A 20909-nucleotide genomic window follows, 5' to 3' on the forward strand; every position below is an offset into this window, starting at 1 on the left:
CGCCTTAAAAAATACATGTTATCAGTAAAAAAAATAAAGTTGTGCTTAAAAAGCTCTTATTGGTCAACCTATAAAAAATTGAGAGGGTCATAATATAGCCCTTTTGAAACCATTCAACTTTTATTTGAAACATTTTTTAATATTCTGAATAATAAGCGAGATATTAAAAAAAGTATAAGTCGAAATTCGGTGACCGAAGAAAAATTTTTGTCCAAAAATTCCACTTTGTATTAGGAGAACATGATGTGACAGGAGGTCGACCTCCTAAAAATTTTTAATTTTTGCTGTATCTCCTAAACTAATGGTTTTTCGCTATAAGTAGGTTAATACTTTTTATAGGAAATTTTACGCTCTATCGACTGGCGCCTTAAAAAATACATGTTATCAGTAAAAAAAATAAAGTTGTGCTTAAAAAGCTCTTATTGGTCAACCTACTAAAAAATGAGAGGGCAAATATAGCCCTTTGAAACCATTCAACTTTTATTGAAACATTTTTTAATATTCTGAATAATAAGCGAGATATTAAAAAAAGGTATACTCGAAATTTCGTGACCGAAGAAAAATTTTTGTCCAAAAATTCCACTTTGTATTAGGAGAACATGATGTGACAGGAGGTCGACCTCCTAAAAATTTTTAATTTTTGCTGTATCTCCTAAACTAATGGTTTTTCGCTATAAGTAGGTTAATACTTTTTTATAGGAAATTTTACGCTCTATCGACTGGCGCCTTAAAAAATACATGTTATCAGTAAAAAAAATAAAGTTGTGCTTAAAAAGCTCCTTATTGGTCAACCTGCTAAAAAATTGAGAGGGTCATAATATAGCCCTTTCGAAACCATTCAACTTTTATTGAAACATTTTTTAATATTCTGAATAATAAGCGAGATATTAAAAAAAAGTATAAACGTCGAAATTTCGGTGACCGAAGAAAAATTTTTGTCCAAAAATTCCACTTTGTATTAGGAGAACATGATGTGACAGGAGGTCGACCTCCTAAAAATTTTTAATTTTTGCTGTATCTCCTAAACTAATGGCTTTTCGCTATAAGTAGGTTAATACTTTTTTATAGGAAATTTTACGCTCTATCGACTGGCGCCTTAAAAAATACATGTTATCATGTAAAAAAATAAAGTTGTGCTTAAAAAGCTCCTTATTGGTCAACCTACTAAAAAATTGAGAGGGTCATAATATAGCCCTTTCGAAACCATTCAACTTTTATTTGAAACATTTTTTAATATTCTGAATAATAAGCGAGATATTAAAAAAAAGGTATAAACGTCGAAATTTCGGTGACCGAAGAAAAATTTTTGTCCAAAAATTCCACTTTGTATTAGGAGAACATGATGTGACAGGAGGTCGACCTCCTAAAAATTTTTAATTTTTGCTGTATCTCCTAAACTAATGGTTTTCGCTATAAGTAGGTTAATACTTTTTTATAGGAAATTTTACGCTCTATCGACTGGCGCCTTAAAAAATACATGTTATCAGTAAAAAAAATAAAGTTGTGCTTAAAAAGCTCCTTATTGGTCAACCTACTAAAAAATTGAGAGGTCATAATATAGCCCTTTCGAAACCATTCAACTTTTATTTGAAACATTTTTTAATATTCTGAATAATAAGCGAGATATTAAAAAAAAGGTATAAACGTCGAAATTTCGGTGACCGAAGAAAAATTTTTGTCCAAAAATTCCACTTTGTATTAGGAGAACATGATGTGACAGGAGGTCGACCTCCTAAAAATTTTTAATTTTTGCTGTATCTCCTAAACTAATGGTTTTTCGCTATAAGTAGGTTAATACTTTTTTATAGGAAATTTTACGCTCTATCGACTGGCGCCTTAAAAAATACATGTTATCAGTAAAAAAAATAAGTTGTGCTTAAAAAGCTCTTTACTGGTCAATCTATTAAAAATATGAGATCACCGGTATATAGTCCTTTTTAAACCATTCAACTTTTATTTGAAACATTTTTTAATATTCTGAATAATAAGCGAGATATTAAAAAAAAGGTATAAACGTCGAAATTTCGGTGACCGAAGAAAAATTTTTGTCCAAAAATTCCACTTTGTATTAGGAGAACATGATGTGACAGGAGGTCGACCTCCTAAAATTTTTAATTTTTGCTGTATCTCCTAAACTAATGGTTTTTCGCTATAAGTAGGTTAATACTTTTTTATAGGAAATTTTACGCTCTATCGACTGGCGCCTTAAAAAATACATGTTATCAGTAAAAAAAATAAAGTTGTGCTTAAAAAGCTCTTTAGTGGTCAATCTATTAAAAATATGAGATCACCGGTATATAGTCCTTTTTAAACCATTCAACTTTTATTTGAAACATTTTTTCATATTCTGAATAATAAGCGAGATATATAAGAAAAAATATTTCGAAATTCCTTGAGCGATAGAAAAATTTTTGTCCAAAAATTCCACTTTGTATTAGGAGAACATGATACAATAGGAGGTCGATCGAAAAATTTTTCCAAGAAATGACGTCAAATTCTGGGAATTTCCAAATTTCTTGGAAGTCACGTCCAATTCTTAGAAATTTCCAAATTTTCGAACGAACGAAACTTTTGTCCAAAAATTCAACTTTGTATTAGGAGAACATGATACGACAGGAGGTCGATTGAAAAATTTTTCCGAGAAATGACGTCAAATTCTTGGAATCTGTAAAATTCTTGGAAGTGACGTCAAATTCTGAGAATTTTAGAAATTCCATGAATTAAGGTCGAATTCTTGGAAATGTTTTGATGTGTTGGAACAAACGAAACTTTTAGCCGGGAATTCGACTTTCTATTAGGAGAGCATAGTTTTGAAGGAGTTTTTTCACTGCTATCATTCATTTACCGTTCTCGTACTTACTTTTTTATCGTTTTTTTTAGTTTTTCCATTTTTTAAGAGTTTTAAGTCCTTTTTTTTTTACAATTTATATATATTTTGATACTTACTTTTTTCAAGCTTATTTTTTATCGTGAAGATTTTTCGTACGTTTTTTTAACATTTTTTTTATTTTTTATTTTTCAAGCATTGTAATTCTATTATTTAGATTATCTCGATTATTTTTAGTAATTTTTGATATATATTTTTTGATGTCCGAATTATATAGTCATCCAGTTTTTTGATTTTTATATTTGGAGTTTATTAGAGTATAATTTAAATTTGAGTTTTATAGATTTTTCTTATATTTACCTTTTCCATGCGTACTTTTTACTGCTACCATTTTTTTTCTTGATTGAAAATATTTAGAATCAATTAATTATAGTTTAGTAAACTATTACGTAATTTTTATCTGATGAGAATTTGAAAAAAGAAATTTAAAAAAATGTAAATTTCGGAATGTAGCAAGCGATTTCGTATCTTTTAATGATATGGAAAGTGATAAGGATATGGAAAGAAATATACTTCAAATATTTTGTTAAACATATAATTTATTGAACAATATATTACAAAGTTTCGTGTACATGATATTACAATCTCTATAAATATATTTATAAAAAAATACTATATACAATTGTGATTTCCCTATTTAAAATCTAAATATATGATATTGTCCACTTGAGCTGTGAGAAGATAGTAGAGGTATCTTGATCATCGATGTATCTTGATCCCGATAGTCTTCCTTGCGATGATTTTCGAAAGTCTTGGAATCATTGTACCATTTCACAGGGTCGTGAAGTGTCTTTTCTTTATCGAACTGGCATTCTTCTTACTCCCCCTCTTTCTCCTGAAGATCGGCCGACCGGTCTCGTTCACCTGAGAACACAGAAAAAGAAAAGGATGAATACCCAAGTCATTCATTTCTCCCGCGGCTGCAAAGAACAATTGTTTCGTTTCACAGGCCCGATCGACGTTGGGCGTAAACGGCGATGGCTCTCCAAGTGCTCGAATATCTATAACGTTACACCGTATCGAACGCAAGTATCGTTAGGTCACTCGTTCGATCCTCCTCCACCTGTAGGCGAAGTACCATTCCACAGCGTACCATGAGTTACGCAAGGGAACGAATATTACGTTGTCTTCCTCTTTTACTTAATAAAAAACCCCGACAGAATAAACTCTTATAAAACATTTTATCCAAAATCTTATTATCAATAAATTTAAAATATTCACTCGAATAGATAATATTATATTTAATATTATAAGATGTTTTAAAAATATTCTAAGAACTTCTTTTCGTATGTTAAACGAAGAAATTGAATCGTCACATAAATTAAATAACAATTAACCTAGTAAATTTATCTTTTCTCAATTTCCATCGATATTACAAAGGTAAAATTCGTGACTAACGTGTGTACCACTTTCCCATCCCCGAAAAGAAACATCAAAGATCGATCGAGGACCTGTTTCGACCAATAATTTACGATCGTAAAACCATAGATATATAGATCGATCTTTCTTCTTCCTTTAACAAACGTTCCATCGATATATATCTTGCGATCCATATATATATATTAATCGTTTTATCGTCCACAATGTAGGACCGCGTTGGCATCGTGGCATTAAAACCAACGATGAAACGAATCGAGACACCGTTGGCCGATTTTTCTTCCGGGAGTGGTAAGAGTGGATCGAACGTAGCGATAACGCCCGATCACGCGCTTAATAATGATAACGCGATCCGACGCGGCGTATCGAATTAATTACCACGTGCCCGAGCGCGAGCGATTTTCTGGTGCACGCCCATCGGGCGCGGGAACGGCGAAACCTGAAATTATTTTTCGGGGCGTGCACACGACGTTACAGTTAATTAACATGCGGTATAATGCGAACGGAAATAATTAACGCCGCGGGGAGATCGTGTACCCGAGATACATCGCGCGAACAGCGTGCACGTAAATCGAATCGAATCGATTTACGTGCGCGCCGCGTATCCCCGCGAGGAGATGATATCGACTCGTGTCGAACGCTAAATGTCACTCGATAGAATCTCTTTGGCCGGTCGAGAAGATGAGATGAGAAAAAAAAAGGGAGGAGAACGAAGATTACAATATTGGGTGGGGAAAGGAAAAGATGAATGAAAGAGTAATTATTTCGAATATTTTGAATATATTTACAAGTAAAAATTATTCGATAGAAGATTTAATCGTAATTGTGTGAAATCTCTCTCACAGTCTTTTATTAATTCTGTTCTCAAAAATGAAATTCGAAAGTGTATGGAATAGATACATGTAACTAGGTTACAACAGAGCTTAAGATCATTTCGATATTATACGTAATCGTAATTTAAACGCAAGCGATGGTCTCCTCGTATTGTTTGCACGTGATTGCTACAGACGATGGACGATAATTAACATATTCATAGCGAGGGGTAATGCGAACAGGATAAACAAACGAGAGAATAAAAGCAGAAAAGCCCATTATATAAGGCACGGTATCGCGGAGATCGGCAAATAAGTCCATTACTTATTAAGCGTTAACAGGTTTCCAGAGAGGGAATCAAGGTAAGAACACGACCGGCTATCAACGGGATCGTCGTTCACCTATGCGGCTCGCAATGATACGTATACGATTGCATAAGAGGCTACGAGAAAGGATCAACGAGGAGGGGGTGAGACAAAACATTCGATGATTCAACCTTGTCATAACGTAAACAGACAACTTTCCAAAATGAAATCGAACACGTATACTTCTTCAAACCCTTTCAATCACATAAAATAGATTTGATACAATTTTATAGACGATACAATTGATAATTGGTATATTATTATGTAAAATTTCTAACCTCCTCTAAAAAAAAAAAAAAAAAAAAAAGAAAATAGAAGAAATAAATTTATAATTGCAAACCATCTACTTTCTTACTCAAACATCGAAGCCAGCAAGCAACAAACACGTAAGACTGAATATTTAATCGATTAATTTCCCCTTTGCTTTCGTTCGAAAATAGTTTGTGAATCACGAGTGGCGTGGAGCGGAAATTCGGCGGGTTGGCGCGTGAAAATTGAACGGTTCGCCGCGCGCGTCGATCGGGCGAGCGATAATCGAGCCGAGTCGAGGAGAGCCTCGCCGATATGCGGGTCCATCCCTCTCTCCAGAGACGCGTAAAGGTCAGCCTCGGCGTAAAGGCCTCCGTAAGACGTTCCACATTACCGTGCCCGTTGCCATTTCTGGCAAATAGATCCGCGGTTCTTCTTCTTCGTCCGCTCCTCGGCCTCCCGCGAGTCGACCACCTCGGACGACGATCGAGAAACTCGACGGGCGAGCGGAGGCCACGGGGAGTGGAGGAGATTGGGTTTGCGTTCTCCTGATCGATTGATACGGTTTGATTGATTCCACGGAGGATTCGAGGGGAAATTTGTAGAGTGGATAATTTGTTTTGTGAAGTCGATGCAGTGTTGGCAATGTATACTATCGTAAGTATCGGTGTACTATTATACGAACGACGTATGGGGAGAAGTAGAAATTAAATACGGGAAACTCGTATTCGGTTGTATTACGAAAGTAATTGAAATGGTAAGATAAGAGATGTAAGAATCGATACAATGTTTCGATACTCTGCTAAGAGTATATAAAGACTTTCACATCATTTTTCGATATAATGTACAATAATAATTGTATCCTCTTCTAAATTGATCTTTAAACATACATATAAAAAGAGAACTCTTTCATCTTTCTCAAACCATCGATAAAAATAATTCCCAAAACACAAAATTATCACGAAATTCCTAAAGATTTCATTCCAGAAAAATAAAATTGGAATAATAATTTGATTAAATTTTGGAGATTTGAACTCACTTGGATAAATTCAAGGCCAAACGTGTGCAGGATGGTCTCGATTCACGTATAGGCATTCCACGGGATGACGCGGTTAATGACAGCCAGCCCAGTCCGAGTTACACGCCGTAATGTGTCTATTTCTCAAGTCCTCCATGATGAGGCTGCCGCGTACGGCCTTCCGGCACTCGAGAGCCTCGTGTCGTCCGCTCGCGCGACGATTCGCACGATCGAGAAACGTGTCGATAGATCGCGGGTACACACGATGCTGCGAGGCCTTAGCTGATTGACACGCTTCCGTTAGACACCGGCTGTCCCGCTTAATGGGCCATGCTCGTTGAAATCGTGCCCGAGATAGCATCGTTATGCTGCTCGAGCTGTCGGGGATTCGTCAGCTGGACTAATGCGATAAGTCGGTATCGAGGGACGAATATGTGTACAGGGGAATTTTATCTGAAAATAAATTTTAACGTTTAGCATTATTTTTAACGATGCTCTTCTATTCCAGAATATTTTAATTATAATAAATTTTATTTTCAATAACGAGTATGCTTCCATTGAAATATTCGTTAATGATAGAATTATTCTGATGATAATATTGTATTTGTTATGGAAGAAGATGTATAATGATCTCTTATTAATTTTCTGAAAACACGTAGCAATATAACAAATCAAAATGATCCAATTTCAATTATATTCTTTCTTACTTTTATAAAATATATTTTCAAAAAAGATATATACAGATATATATAATTAAAAATAGATAAACAAGACTTTTTTATTTAATAAAATTATTCTAAAGATGAATCAACATGTATATATAAATTGAAAGAATTATTGTTTAAAAAACACTTTCTAAAAATTAACATCTTTTACGATCTTTTATGATACATCTCTTGCGAAATTTGATATAGCGGCATTAACAAATAATTCGAAATCAGGGCCATCGCGATGCACCTCTTAGCCTCTTCCTACACCCCGAGTCGATGCACCTGCGTTCAGGTGCATCGGTAACGCGGTGAAAGGCCGAGGATGGCATTGCTTCCCGACAACCGTGTCCAGTACACTTATTCGCCACGAATACCGTGGACCAGCCAACTCCGTCTTCTTCTCTCCCGTCTTTGAAAATAAATCCACAAATAATCGCGACGAGTTTCACACACGGTGACGAGGTTTGACCGCAGCCAATGCATACTCATCGGCAATAAAGAGACGCGGTGCCATTGTTCGGGAAGCTTGAAAAAAAAAGAAGAAGAAGAAGAAGAAGAAAAAAGAACGCTTGGTAAATTGCTGTCGGTTTCACGCGTTCACGGCATTCCAACCCGGCGCGAGTTTTCATCGATGGACACATGGAGCCCCTAATGGAGACGTACAAATGATTATTGGTGTTATTTCTTCGAGTGAAAACTCGTGAAACGAGAAAGAATCCCGTGTGCGAGACGCGAGCTTGCGTAACTTGTAACGGTGTCTCCCCGGTGGAGAAGATCGAGAGATTTCTTGCATCGAAATTTATCATTGACTCTAGTTTATCGATCTTCTTGCAGATTCGTTGTAGAAGAGAACGTTTTTACGGAGTATTTGTTCAACCGAGAGAAAGCATGTTCCCTCGAATGAATAAATATAAAGGATAATGAAACGTAGAATATTGTAAAATGCCGTGAATACTGAGGAATATTGTGAATAAAAGTAATGTAAATTATATAAGATAATAAAGAGTTTTATAGAGGAGAGAAGGACTTGAATATCTATTGAAAGATAGTAATTTAAAGATATTCCAAAATTAAATGATCTATTACAATCCATGAATAGCATATTTAATAAGAAAGAAGAATTCTCATAAACGTAAAAAAAAAATAATTCTTTATATCAAATTAATAAAATCTACTAAGAATTTTTACAAAGAAGAGCAAAATAAAAAATGAAACAATACAAGTATAAAATAAAAGTATTCCAATATAATTCATTAAATACTATTAAATTAAGAAAAAAATTCCTTCTACTTATATTCAAAAAACTTTCAATATCAAATGAGAACTGAAAATTCACTCAAACTAAAAATTCCAAGTGAAAGCTATCAAAAAACGATCCGCCATATTGGCAATCATAATAATAACAAATTCCTTGCACGTAAAAAGTATTAAAAATTAATTTACTTCGTCATAATCGATCGATATCGAAGTCATCAAAAAGAAAGTTCCTTCCAATTACGTCTAAAAAAACTCTCAACGTGAAATGGAAATCCGATAAAAACCCATTCCTCTCGAATCAAAAATTCCAAGTGAGAATAATCGAAAAACGGTCCGCCATATTGGCAATTACAAATTCCTTGCAACAACTCGCACGTAAAAAGTATTAAAAATTAATTTACTTCGTCATAATCGATCGATATCAAAGTCATCAAAAAGAAAGTTCCTTCCAATTACGTCTAAAAAAACTCTCAACGTGAAATGGAAATTCGATAAAAACGCATTCCTCTCGAATCAAAAATTCCAAGTGAGAATAATCGAAAAACGATCCGCCATATTGGCGGGCACGGGATACCGAGTTTCCCGCGAAAACTCACGAGACTGTTGGACGTCGTTTGGCCCGACTCCCACGCGTGCACGTGCTCACGCACGATCGTGCGTGCAACGGATGAGTGCGTATGGTAATGACAGGCCAGGAAACGCCGGCCAGGCGCCAGCGTGCTGCCTCGGGCCACGACTACCTGCAATCTCCTCGAAATATCGGGGTGACTACCTTGAGAAACAGCCAAGGCCGTTGCAAACAGAATCAATTTCTTTCTAATTGCGATGCGGAGAACCGGTGATCTTGATGTACGCTATCGCGAGACGTTCCGCGTGTCTGTGTATTACGTGCTCGCGTTACGTGATAATTGGCGTTAGGTTCTGGTTCTCCCCGCTTGTGTTCGAAACCCGGTGCAAAACTCGTTCGTCGCCCGAGGTACAATGTTATAGATGAATTGTAGCGATCTGAAACGTTACGATGTTATCGTATGCCATGGGATTGAAAGATGTATGAGCCTGTTCAGCCTGTTTTTAAGATTGTGCAAAGATTACCTTGCGGAATTATTAGCTTTTAAGGCCATTTTTTTTCCCTTTCTGTTTAATAGATATGATAGATTGGTTTTATTCACCTTCAATCCCCGCTTATATTATACTTAATTTATTACGGTGATTTTGTCGCAATTATATTTATCGCTCAGCTATGAAATTGCGTGCGAAATATAGACTTTTTTTTCCTTTCATTGGATAATTTATACGTTTTTAATATAATTATCGAACGAGTCTAGCTATTAAACTCACAATCGGAGGAAATATATACATTAAACAAGTTGGTTAAGAAAAGTTGGATAATATTTATAAAAGATATTCTTTTTCAATTATTTTTTACACTTCTCGTATCGTTCCAATCATAAGTAATCCGACAAATTTATATTATTGCAACTTTTGTTTTTGCAACATCAAGTAAAAAAAAGTCCGATCGTTTGGAAAGAAAAATTTTTTTATCCCGAACATACCGTAAAAGAAGAAATTCTCTTCTAAAATTAATAGGTTTACGTCAGAAATCGAACGGGCCCCATCGATCAACGAATCCACGAAAGAGAGATCGGAAAATGGGGTGAATACCCAAGGGTGATCGACGTTAGGCAACTGTAACTGGAACTTGGAACTGTCGCGAGCGGTAATTTGAGCAATTACAAACAATGTTAGTCAACGGTGAAAGCGAAGCGGGTCGAGCGGACGTATCTTTCTCGCGGAAAACGGTTTCAGGGGAACGAAATAAATGTGCGAGCTTCGCGTGTTTTCGTGCAGAGAGAGAGAACCGCGGCAACCTTTAATCGTTTTCGCCCGAAACAGGCAGAGCACGCGTGGAACCCCAACAAATCTGCTTTTAATCGACCATTGGACTCGAGTGCAAGGCGTGCACTCCGTGTGTCGCAACCCGACAAGCGGCCACCGCGATTTGTCGCGATGTAATCTCGCGCTTCTACCTCGATTCTCGCAATTCTTTTAGAAAACGTTCGGTTGGCCAACGATCAAAACGGCTCTCGTGCATCGATCACTGGAACGGATGGGCGTTTCACGGAAATTTAACGGTGTCAAGTGGACGCTTTTGGATCGGTAAAAGTCGGATATACGATCGGAGAAAACGAGGGATTATTTTTTACCATTTATGTCGATGCTGAGTTTCAGATCCATTGGGAATTGAACGAGAAATTTTTGAAGAAGAAACGGTTTACGAGACAGTGATTAACACGTTCGCGCTTAAGAATTGCAAGGAAGAGAACGCGTGTGATTTCGAATAAAATATTTTCTCTCTTTCCTTTCTTTGTTTTTATCAATCTTCGATTCTTGATCCAATTAATCGAAAAAATTATTCGAAATTACACTAAGATTCCACTTTGTATCTTATATTTAACTAAATTGCAAAAGATTCGTCGCATAACTAATAGTTTTTTAAATTTCAATCGAATTATTCATATAAATTATCGAGAAGGATATACAAGCGACGGCAGGTATAGAAGACAAGGAGCGCGAACTCGACTCGAAAATCTTGCTACTTCTTACGTGTATAAACAGATAAATGGATTTCTACTTTTGTCGTCGAAATTCCAAACGTCCCAGGCCAAGCCCAATGCTCGATCCAACAAATCACCGTCCTAATAACCCACCTAATAATTCATCCAATTTCCTAAAAGCGACACGGCAACAAATCAATGTTCACAAGTAGACCACGACAAATACAAAGAAAAGGAGCGTGGACAGCAGCCGAGGCAGCAGCCAGAGGCGATCTACGATCACTCGCGCGGATCCAATGGAATCAATTATGTAGGAACAAGAACGAGAGGCGGCTTAACGAACACCGATAGACGAATAATCGAAGAATCAGACACCGAATTAGCGTTGTTTTTTCTTCTTTTTTCAATGTTCGCCGGACCCTGGTTTCACCAGTTTCAGCGCCGACTTCACCCACCGAGGAAGTGAACACCCACGCCCCACACGGCCCAGACGCGTTTCACGCTTCGCTAGTGGGATCGTTCTTTCGCCTCACAATGTAAGAGATCGATATCTGGCCGGCTATCGACAGTGTATCGCGTTTCACGGTTGCACGAGCCCGTTTTCTTTCTTTTTCTTACGCTCTGTCCACCTCGTCAGCGAGCACTTGCCTCCAGAAACGCGTTCACACCTACGGAAGAAGAAAAGTTGATTTTGGAATATCGGTTATTTTGCTGGATCTGGCGACGGTTTCTTAAAAAGTGACGTTCTTTCGTGGGAATATGAAATTAAAAGGAAAGGGATAATTTTGTAAAATTTTTGGAATTCAAACTTTCGAATATATAAGTCGTATTTTGAGGATTTTGAGATTATTACATTGAGAAATTATATTTGTTTTGATAAAGAAAAAAAGTAAAGGAAAGGTAGAGGATAAATATACAGGAAAGCAATAGCTTCAACTTCGCAAACTATATACGGTGCCTCAGGGCTTGCGATAATGCTAACTTCGCAAGTTTACCGTAAAATCGTGAATCATTAATGCTAATGGATCGCTATCGTAGGATAACATTAAACAGATTCCGCGACTGATGCCTATGGCATCGTATTATTGTTACTTATTGTTGCGTTTAATACAACTTTAAGACGGTATTAATAAACCTAACTACTGTAGATGCCTATGAGATATCAGTTGAGAATTAAAATCCAAACATTTCTAAAAAGGAATATCATTTTAAATTAACCCAATTGTCCAATTCATTGACTTACGAAACAAATAATTTCTCGAGCTGATGATAAAATAATTCCGTAAAAAAAAAAAAAAAATAAATAAAAACGAAAGGAACTGATCGTAAGAATACGATCAAGAAATCGAACGTGCTATTTTTAGTTTCCAATCCTGGTGGCAACTTCATCGATATCCAGATAGGAGGCGTTCAAGTATCTCGAGGAAATCTCGCGAAATTTAACGCGGATTGAGTGCACTATAAAGTGTCACGCTGGAAAATGTTTTACGATGATGCAAGTTTATCGTGTCGGTGGAAAATCGAGGTCGAGTTTGCATGGACGAGCGTGCCGTGTGCCTCGGTCGTTTATGCAGCCAGCATATTTACGCCTCTCTTTGCCCGTAACAGAATGCATTGTTAGGTCATCGTAAATGCTGGCGTGTGACGCGCGCCTCTTATTTGACCCTTTTCGGTGCATCCAGGTTTCACCTCGATGCTTTCCACGCGTGCTCGAGCATTCCTGGCGACAATAACAAAATATTCCAATCCAATCCTTGAAGTAGCTTTTTAAAATTACTCTTTTCAAATTTAATTGAGAATTCAACGAGGTCCAAATGTATTATAGATTTTTAAATTCGTTAATTATTATTTGACGAAGGAGAAGAATTCGTATTACATTGAGTAAACAGTAAAGCTACAACATCTTACGTTAAATCGTTGAATACATTTCAGAAGGTGTGTTTTCGAGGATACAAGATTTAAATATCGACCAGCGAGAACGGAGTTGTATCACGTCGGTATATATTGTAAATTGAACTGGCTATCAGTTGAAAAAGAAATTATGAAGCGTAGGTGGTGATCAATGAAACAGTTGTTGAATTACACAATGTTCGTTTACACTTTGAACAAGACCATTAAGTTCTCGTGCTCGCCAAAGAAACTTCCATTTACTCGTTTTACTGAAATGCCATGTACACTGTGGACACTCCCGTGTTACACGTAGGTATAATATTTTCTACGATAGAATGAAACAATCTTTATTAGTTGACAAATTTCTTTCTTGTTATATTACACGATTCTTTTATTTGCAACGCGTATCGATGAAAGGGCAGCCCTCTTTGTTAATTAAAAAACGTCGTGCGATGAGTCGAATTTCGTTACTCAATTCCCATAGCCCGTTACCGATATTGAGGGTTGCATTTACCGATGCCATGGTATATATGAGATAAGTGGAACGACAAAGAGAGCGCATTGTGCGAAGAGGGTCGCGTCGAGGCACGATAGAAAATGTCTTCCTAGAGAGAAAAGAGAGTAAGGGAAGGGCAAGGTGGGCAATAAAATCGAGTTATTATCCTATTATCGCCAGCGTTGGCGAAAGCACGGCGCGCTCGCGTGGGCCGCCGTGTAGACTCATTGTCGTGCCATGTGCACCGCGTAGCCCGGCATCGTTCCAGGATCGATAACCCGGCGTAAAATCAGAGGATCAGAGACGGCGTGTTCCTTCGTGCTCGCGTTAATTCTATCGTTCGTTAGAAAGTAAACAACGGTCGAGTCGTGGGATGAATCTTTGGTCGAGAGGGTTTTCCGTGCTAACAGTTTATGTACTGTTTATAAAGTAATTGGACGATCATCTCTTGCCCGTATGACCAACGATGGCTCTCTGATAGCTCGCAAGTTACGTGGAACGAGGTGTGCATGCGATTTTGTTTACGATAGTAGTGGTCGTGATTTCGACTTGTGGATATTTCGAACGTGGAATTTCGCGCTGGCGAGATTGTAGTAACGTGATCGAATAAGAAGTCTTTTGAATACTTTTACATTTCAAAAATTAAATGACTCGAACAACACACATCTATTCCGATTAAAAATAATTATCTTCGCAGCGATTTGTTTCGTAATTCGTGAACATGTCAATGAGTTGGAGAATTAAAATTTCAAACATTCTAGAAATCACCCACATACAGCCAGCATAGCCAATCGTGTATCAATTACACGCGTACCGACTAACCTCGAAAGAATCGAGAAAATCCACACCGCCTTTCACGAAACGTTCCGTTCTCGCCTTTCCCCGATAACAACAGATCTATCGATCAATCCTCCCGCCGATCCACATACCGATAATTCGGACATTCTATTGCGATTCATTACGCGCTTATCGTATAGAGAAGGGCGTATTCGCCACGAATACCGTGGACCAGCCAACTCTCCGTCTTCTTCTCTCCCGTCTTTGAAAATAAATCACAAATAATCGCGACGAGTTTCACACACGGTGACGAGGTTTGACCGCCCCGCCCCCCACCGGAAGAGAGATATTCGCCACGAATACCGTGGACCAGCCAACTCCGTCTTCTTCTCTCCCGTCTTTGAAAATAAATCCACAAATAATCGCGACGAGTTTCACACACGGTGACGAGGTTTGACCGCAGCCAATGCATACTCATCGGCAATAAAGAGACGCGGTGCCATTGTTCGGGAAGCTTGAAAAAAAAAGAAGAAGAAGAAGAAGAAGAAAAAAGAACGCTTGGTAAATTGCTGTCGGTTTCACGCGTTCACGGCATTCCAACCCGGCGCGAGTTTTCATCGATGGACACATGGAGCCCCTAATGGAGACGTACAAATGATTATTGGTGTTATTTCTTCGAGTGAAAACTCGTGAAACGAGAAAGAATCCCGTGTGCGAGACGCGAGCTTGCGTAACTTGTAACGGTGTCTCCCCGGTGGAGAAGATCGAGAGATTTCTTGCATCGAAATTTATCATTGACTCTAGTTTATCGATCTTCTTGCAGATTCGTTGTAGAAGAGAACGTTTTTACGGAGTATTTGTTCAACCGAGAGAAAGCATGTTCCCTCGAATGAATAAATATAAAGGATAATGAAACGTAGAATATTGTAAAATGCCGTGAATACTGAGGAATATTGTGAATAAAAGTAATGTAAATTATATAAGATAATAAAGAGTTTTATAGAGGAGAGAAGGACTTGAATATCTATTGAAAGATAGTAATTTAAAGATATTCCAAAATTAAATGATCTATTACAATCCATGAATAGCATATTTAATAAGAAAGAAGAATTCTCATAAACGTAAAAAAAAAATAATTCTTTATATCAAATTAATAAAATCTACTAAGAATTTTTACAAAGAAGAGCAAAATAAAAAATGAAACAATACAAGTATAAAATAAAAGTATTCCAATATAATTCATTAAATACTATTAAATTAAGAAAAAAATTCCTTCTACTTATATTCAAAAAACTTTCAATATCAAATGAGAACTGAAAATTCACTCAAACTAAAAATTCCAAGTGAAAGCTATCAAAAAACGATCCGCCATATTGGCAATCATAATAATAACAAATTCCTTGCACGTAAAAAGTATTAAAAATTAATTTACTTCGTCATAATCGATCGATATCGAAGTCATCAAAAAGAAAGTTCCTTCCAATTACGTCTAAAAAAACTCTCAACGTGAAATGGAAATCCGATAAAAACCCATTCCTCTCGAATCAAAAATTCCAAGTGAGAATAATCGAAAAACGGTCCGCCATATTGGCAATTACAAATTCCTTGCAACAACTCGCACGTAAAAAGTATTAAAAATTAATTTACTTCGTCATAATCGATCGATATCAAAGTCATCAAAAAGAAAGTTCCTTCCAATTACGTCTAAAAAAACTCTCAACGTGAAATGGAAATTCGATAAAAACGCATTCCTCTCGAATCAAAAATTCCAAGTGAGAATAATCGAAAAACGATCCGCCATATTGGCGGGCACGGGATACCGAGTTTCCCGCGAAAACTCACGAGACTGTTGGACGTCGTTTGGCCCGACTCCCACGCGTGCACGTGCTCACGCACGATCGTGCGTGCAACGGATGAGTGCGTATGGTAATGACAGGCCAGGAAACGCCGGCCAGGCGCCAGCGTGCTGCCTCGGGCCACGACTACCTGCAATCTCCTCGAAATATCGGGGTGACTACCTTGAGAAACAGCCAAGGCCGTTGCAAACAGAATCAATTTCTTTCTAATTGCGATGCGGAGAACCGGTGATCTTGATGTACGCTATCGCGAGACGTTCCGCGTGTCTGTGTATTACGTGCTCGCGTTACGTGATAATTGGCGTTAGGTTCTGGTTCTCCCCGCTTGTGTTCGAAACCCGGTGCAAAACTCGTTCGTCGCCCGAGGTACAATGTTATAGATGAATTGTAGCGATCTGAAACGTTACGATGTTATCGTATGCCATGGGATTGAAAGATGTATGAGCCTGTTCAGCCTGTTTTTAAGATTGTGCAAAGATTACCTTGCGGAATTATTAGCTTTTAAGGCCATTTTTTTTCCCTTTCTGTTTAATAGATATGATAGATTGGTTTTATTCACCTTCAATCCCCGCTTATATTATACTTAATTTATTACGGTGATTTTGTCGCAATTATATTTATCGCTCAGCTATGAAATTGCGTGCGAAATATAGACTTTTTTTTCCTTTTCATTGGATAATTTATACGTTTTTAATATAATTATCGAACGAGTCTAGCTATTAAACTCACAATCGGAGGAAATATATACATTAAACAAGTTGGTTAAGAAAAGTTGGATAATATTTATAAAAGATATTCTTTTTCAATTATTTTTTACACTTCTCGTATCGTTCCAATCATAAGTAATCCGACAAATTTATATTATTGCAACTTTTGTTTTTGCAACATCAAGTAAAAAAAAGTCCGATCGTTTGGAAAGAAAAATTTTTTTATCCCGAACATACCGTAAAAGAAGAAATTCTCTTCTAAAATTAATAGGTTTACGTCAGAAATCGAACGGGCCCCATCGATCAACGAATCCACGAAAGAGAGATCGGAAAATGGGGTGAATACCCAAGGGTGATCGACGTTAGGCAACTGTAACTGGAACTTGGAACTGTCGCGAGCGGTAATTTGAGCAATTACAAACAATGTTAGTCAACGGTGAAAGCGAAGCGGGTCGAGCGGACGTATCTTTCTCGCGGAAAACGGTTTCAGGGGAACGAAATAAATGTGCGAGCTTCGCGTGTTTTCGTGCAGAGAGAGAGAACCGCGGCAACCTTTAATCGTTTTCGCCCGAAACAGGCAGAGCACGCGTGGAACCCCAACAAATCTGCTTTTAATCGACCATTGGACTCGAGTGCAAGGCGTGCACTCCGTGTGTCGCAACCCGACAAGCGGCCACCGCGATTTGTCGCGATGTAATCTCGCGCTTCTACCTCGATTCTCGCAATTCTTTTAGAAAACGTTCGGTTGGCCAACGATCAAAACGGCTCTCGTGCATCGATCACTGGAACGGATGGGCGTTTCACGGAAATTTAACGGTGTCAAGTGGACGCTTTTGGATCGGTAAAAGTCGGATATACGATCGGAGAAAACGAGGGATTATTTTTTACCATTTATGTCGATGCTGAGTTTCAGATCCATTGGGAATTGAACGAGAAATTTTTGAAGAAGAAACGGTTTACGAGACAGTGATTAACACGTTCGCGCTTAAGAATTGCAAGGAAGAGAACGCGTGTGATTTCGAATAAAATATTTTCTCTCTTTCCTTTCTTTGTTTTTATCAATCTTCGATTCTTGATCCAATTAATCGAAAAAATTATTCGAAATTACACTAAGATTCCACTTTGTATCTTATATTTAACTAAATTGCAAAAGATTCGTCGCATAACTAATAGTTTTTTAAATTTCAATCGAATTATATCATATAAATTATCGAGAAGGATATACAAGCGACGGCAGGTATAGAAGACAAGGAGCGCGAACTCGACTCGAAAATCTTGCTACTTCTTACGTGTATAAACAGATAAATGGATTTCTACTTTTGTCGTCGAAATTCCAAACGTCCCAGGCCAAGCCCAATGCTCGATCCAACAAATCACCGTCCTAATAACCCACCTAATAATTCATCCAATTTCCTAAAAGCGACACGGCAACAAATCAATGTTCACAAGTAGACCACGACAAATACAAAGAAAAGGAGCGTGGACAGCAGCCGAGGCAGCAGCCAGAGGCGATCTACGATCACTCGCGCGGATCCAATGGAATCAATTATGTAGGAACAAGAACGAGAGGCGGCTTAACGAACACCGATAGACGAATAATCGAAGAATCAGACACCGAATTAGCGTTGTTTTTTCTTCTTTTTTCAATGTTCGCCGGACCCTGGTTTCACCAGTTTCAGCGCCGACTTCACCCACCGAGGAAGTGAACACCCACGCCCCACACGGCCCAGACGCGTTTCACGCTTCGCTAGTGGGATCGTTCTTTCGCCTCACAATGTAAGAGATCGATATCTGGCCGGCTATCGACAGTGTATCGCGTTTCACGGTTGCACGAGCCCGTTTTCTTTCTTTTTCTTACGCTCTGTCCACCTCGTCAGCGAGCACTTGCCTCCAGAAACGCGTTCACACCTACGGAAGAAGAAAAGTTGATTTTGGAATATCGGTTATTTTGCTGGATCTGGCGACGGTTTCTTAAAAAGTGACGTTCTTTCGTGGGAATATGAAATTAAAAGGAAAGGGATAATTTTGTAAAATTTTTGGAATTCAAACTTTCGAATATATAAGTCGTATTTTGAGGATTTTGAGATTATTACATTGAGAAATTATATTTGTTTTGATAAAGAAAAAAAGTAAAGGAAAGGTAGAGGATAAATATACAGGAAAGCAATAGCTTCAACTTCGCAAACTATATACGGTGCCTCAGGGCTTGCGATAATGCTAACTTCGCAAGTTTACCGTAAAATCGTGAATCATTAATGCTAATGGATCGCTATCGTAGGATAACATTAAACAGATTCCGCGACTGATGCCTATGGCATCGTATTATTGTTACTTATTGTTGCGTTTAATACAACTTTAAGACGGTATTAATAAACCTAACTACTGTAGATGCCTATGAGATATCAGTTGAGAATTAAAATCCAAACATTTCTAAAAAGGAATATCATTTTAAATTAACCCAATTGTCCAATTCATTGACTTACGAAACAAATAATTTCTCGAGCTGATGATAAAATAATTCCGTAAAAAAAAAAAAAAAATAAATAAAAACGAAAGGAACTTGATCGTAAGAATACGATCAAGAAATCGAACGTGCTATTTTTAGTTTCCAATCCTGGTGGCAACTTCATCGATATCCAGATAGGAGGCGTTCAAGTATCTCGAGGAAATCTCGCGAAATTTAACGCGGATTGAGTGCACTATAAAGTGTCACGCTGGAAAATGTTTTACGATGATGCAAGTTTATCGTGTCGGTGGAAAATCGAGGTCGAGTTTGCATGGACGAGCGTGCCGTGTGCCTCGGTCGTTTATGCAGCCAGCATATTTACGCCTCTCTTTGCCCGTAACAGAATGCATTGTTAGGTCATCGTAAATGCTGGCGTGTGACGCGCGCCTCTTATTTGACCCTTTTCGGTGCATCCAGGTTTCACCTCGATGCTTTCCACGCGTGCTCGAGCATTCCTGGCGACAATAACAAAATATTCCAATCCAATCCTTGAAGTAGCTTTTAAAATTACTCTTTTCAAATTTAATTGAGAATTCAACGAGGTCCAAATGTATTATAGATTTTTAAATTCGTTAATTATTATTTGACGAAGGAGAAGAATTCGTATTACATTGAGTAAACAGTAAGCTACAACATCTTACGTTAAATCGTTGAATACAATTTCAGAAGGTGTAGTTTTCGAGGATACAAGATTTAAATATCGACCAGCGAGAAACGGAGTTGTATCACGTCGGTATATATTGTAAATTGAACTGGCTATCAGTTGAAAAAGAAATTATGAAGCGTAGGTGGTGATCAATGAAACAGTTGTTGAATTTACACAATGTTCGTTTACAACTTTGAACAAGACCATTAAGTTTCTCGTGCTCGCCAAAGAAACTTCCATTTACTCGTTTTACTGAAATGCCATGTACACTGTGGACACTCCCGTTACACGTAGGTATAATATTTTCTACGATAAGATGAAACAATCTTTATTAGTTGACAAATTTCTTTCTTGTTATATTACACGATTCTTTTATTTGCAACGCGTATCGATGAAAAGGGCAGCCCTCTTTGTTAATTAAAAACGTCGTGCGATGAGTCGAATTTCGTTACTCCAATTCCCATAGCCCCGTTACCCGATATTGAGGGTTGCATTTACCGATGCCATGGTATATTATGAGATAAGTGGAACGACAAGAGAGCGCATTGTGCGAAGAGGGTCGCGTCGAGGCACGATAGAAAATGTCTTCCTAGAGAGAAAAGAGAGTAAGGGAAGGGCAAAGGTGGGCAATAAAATCGAGTTATTATCCTTATTATCGGCAGCGTTGCGAAAGCACGGTCGCGCTCGCGTGGGCCGCCGTGTAGACTCATTGTCGTGCCATGTGCACCCGCGTAGCCCGGCATCGTTCCAGGATCGATAACCCGGCGTAAAATCAGAGGATCAGAGACGGCGTGTTCCTT

The 20909-nt window shown here is 37.8% G+C and overlaps 1 protein-coding gene across 18 annotated transcripts in view; it reads right to left on the minus strand.

The window, feature by feature from the left end:
* Positions 1-3599: 3599 nt before the first annotated feature.
* LOC100577772 overlaps positions 3600-20909 on the minus strand; it is a 39391-nt gene continuing 22081 nt past the window's right edge. For 14 of the 18 annotated variants that reach the window (XR_003305455.1, XR_003305454.1, XR_003305444.1 and 11 more), the window contains 2 exons: positions 6731-7162; positions 3600-3751 (listed from right to left, as the gene is read on the minus strand). Coding sequence is in view for 2 of the 18 variants with exons in the window: in XM_026443267.1 (XP_026299052.1) it covers positions 3659-3751 (93 nt within the window). In the remaining 16 variants the exon portion in view is untranslated. Of the gene's footprint in view, positions 3752-6730; positions 7163-11686; positions 12517-16769; positions 18866-20909 lie in introns of those variants that run through there. The other 4 variants (XM_026443267.1, XM_026443266.1, XR_003305457.1 and 1 more) reach the window with 3 other exon arrangements.

This window comes from Apis mellifera, linkage group LG10 (assembly GCF_003254395.2).
Source record: "Apis mellifera strain DH4 linkage group LG10, Amel_HAv3.1, whole genome shotgun sequence".
NCBI classification, from domain to species: Eukaryota; Metazoa; Arthropoda; class Insecta; order Hymenoptera; family Apidae; genus Apis; species Apis mellifera.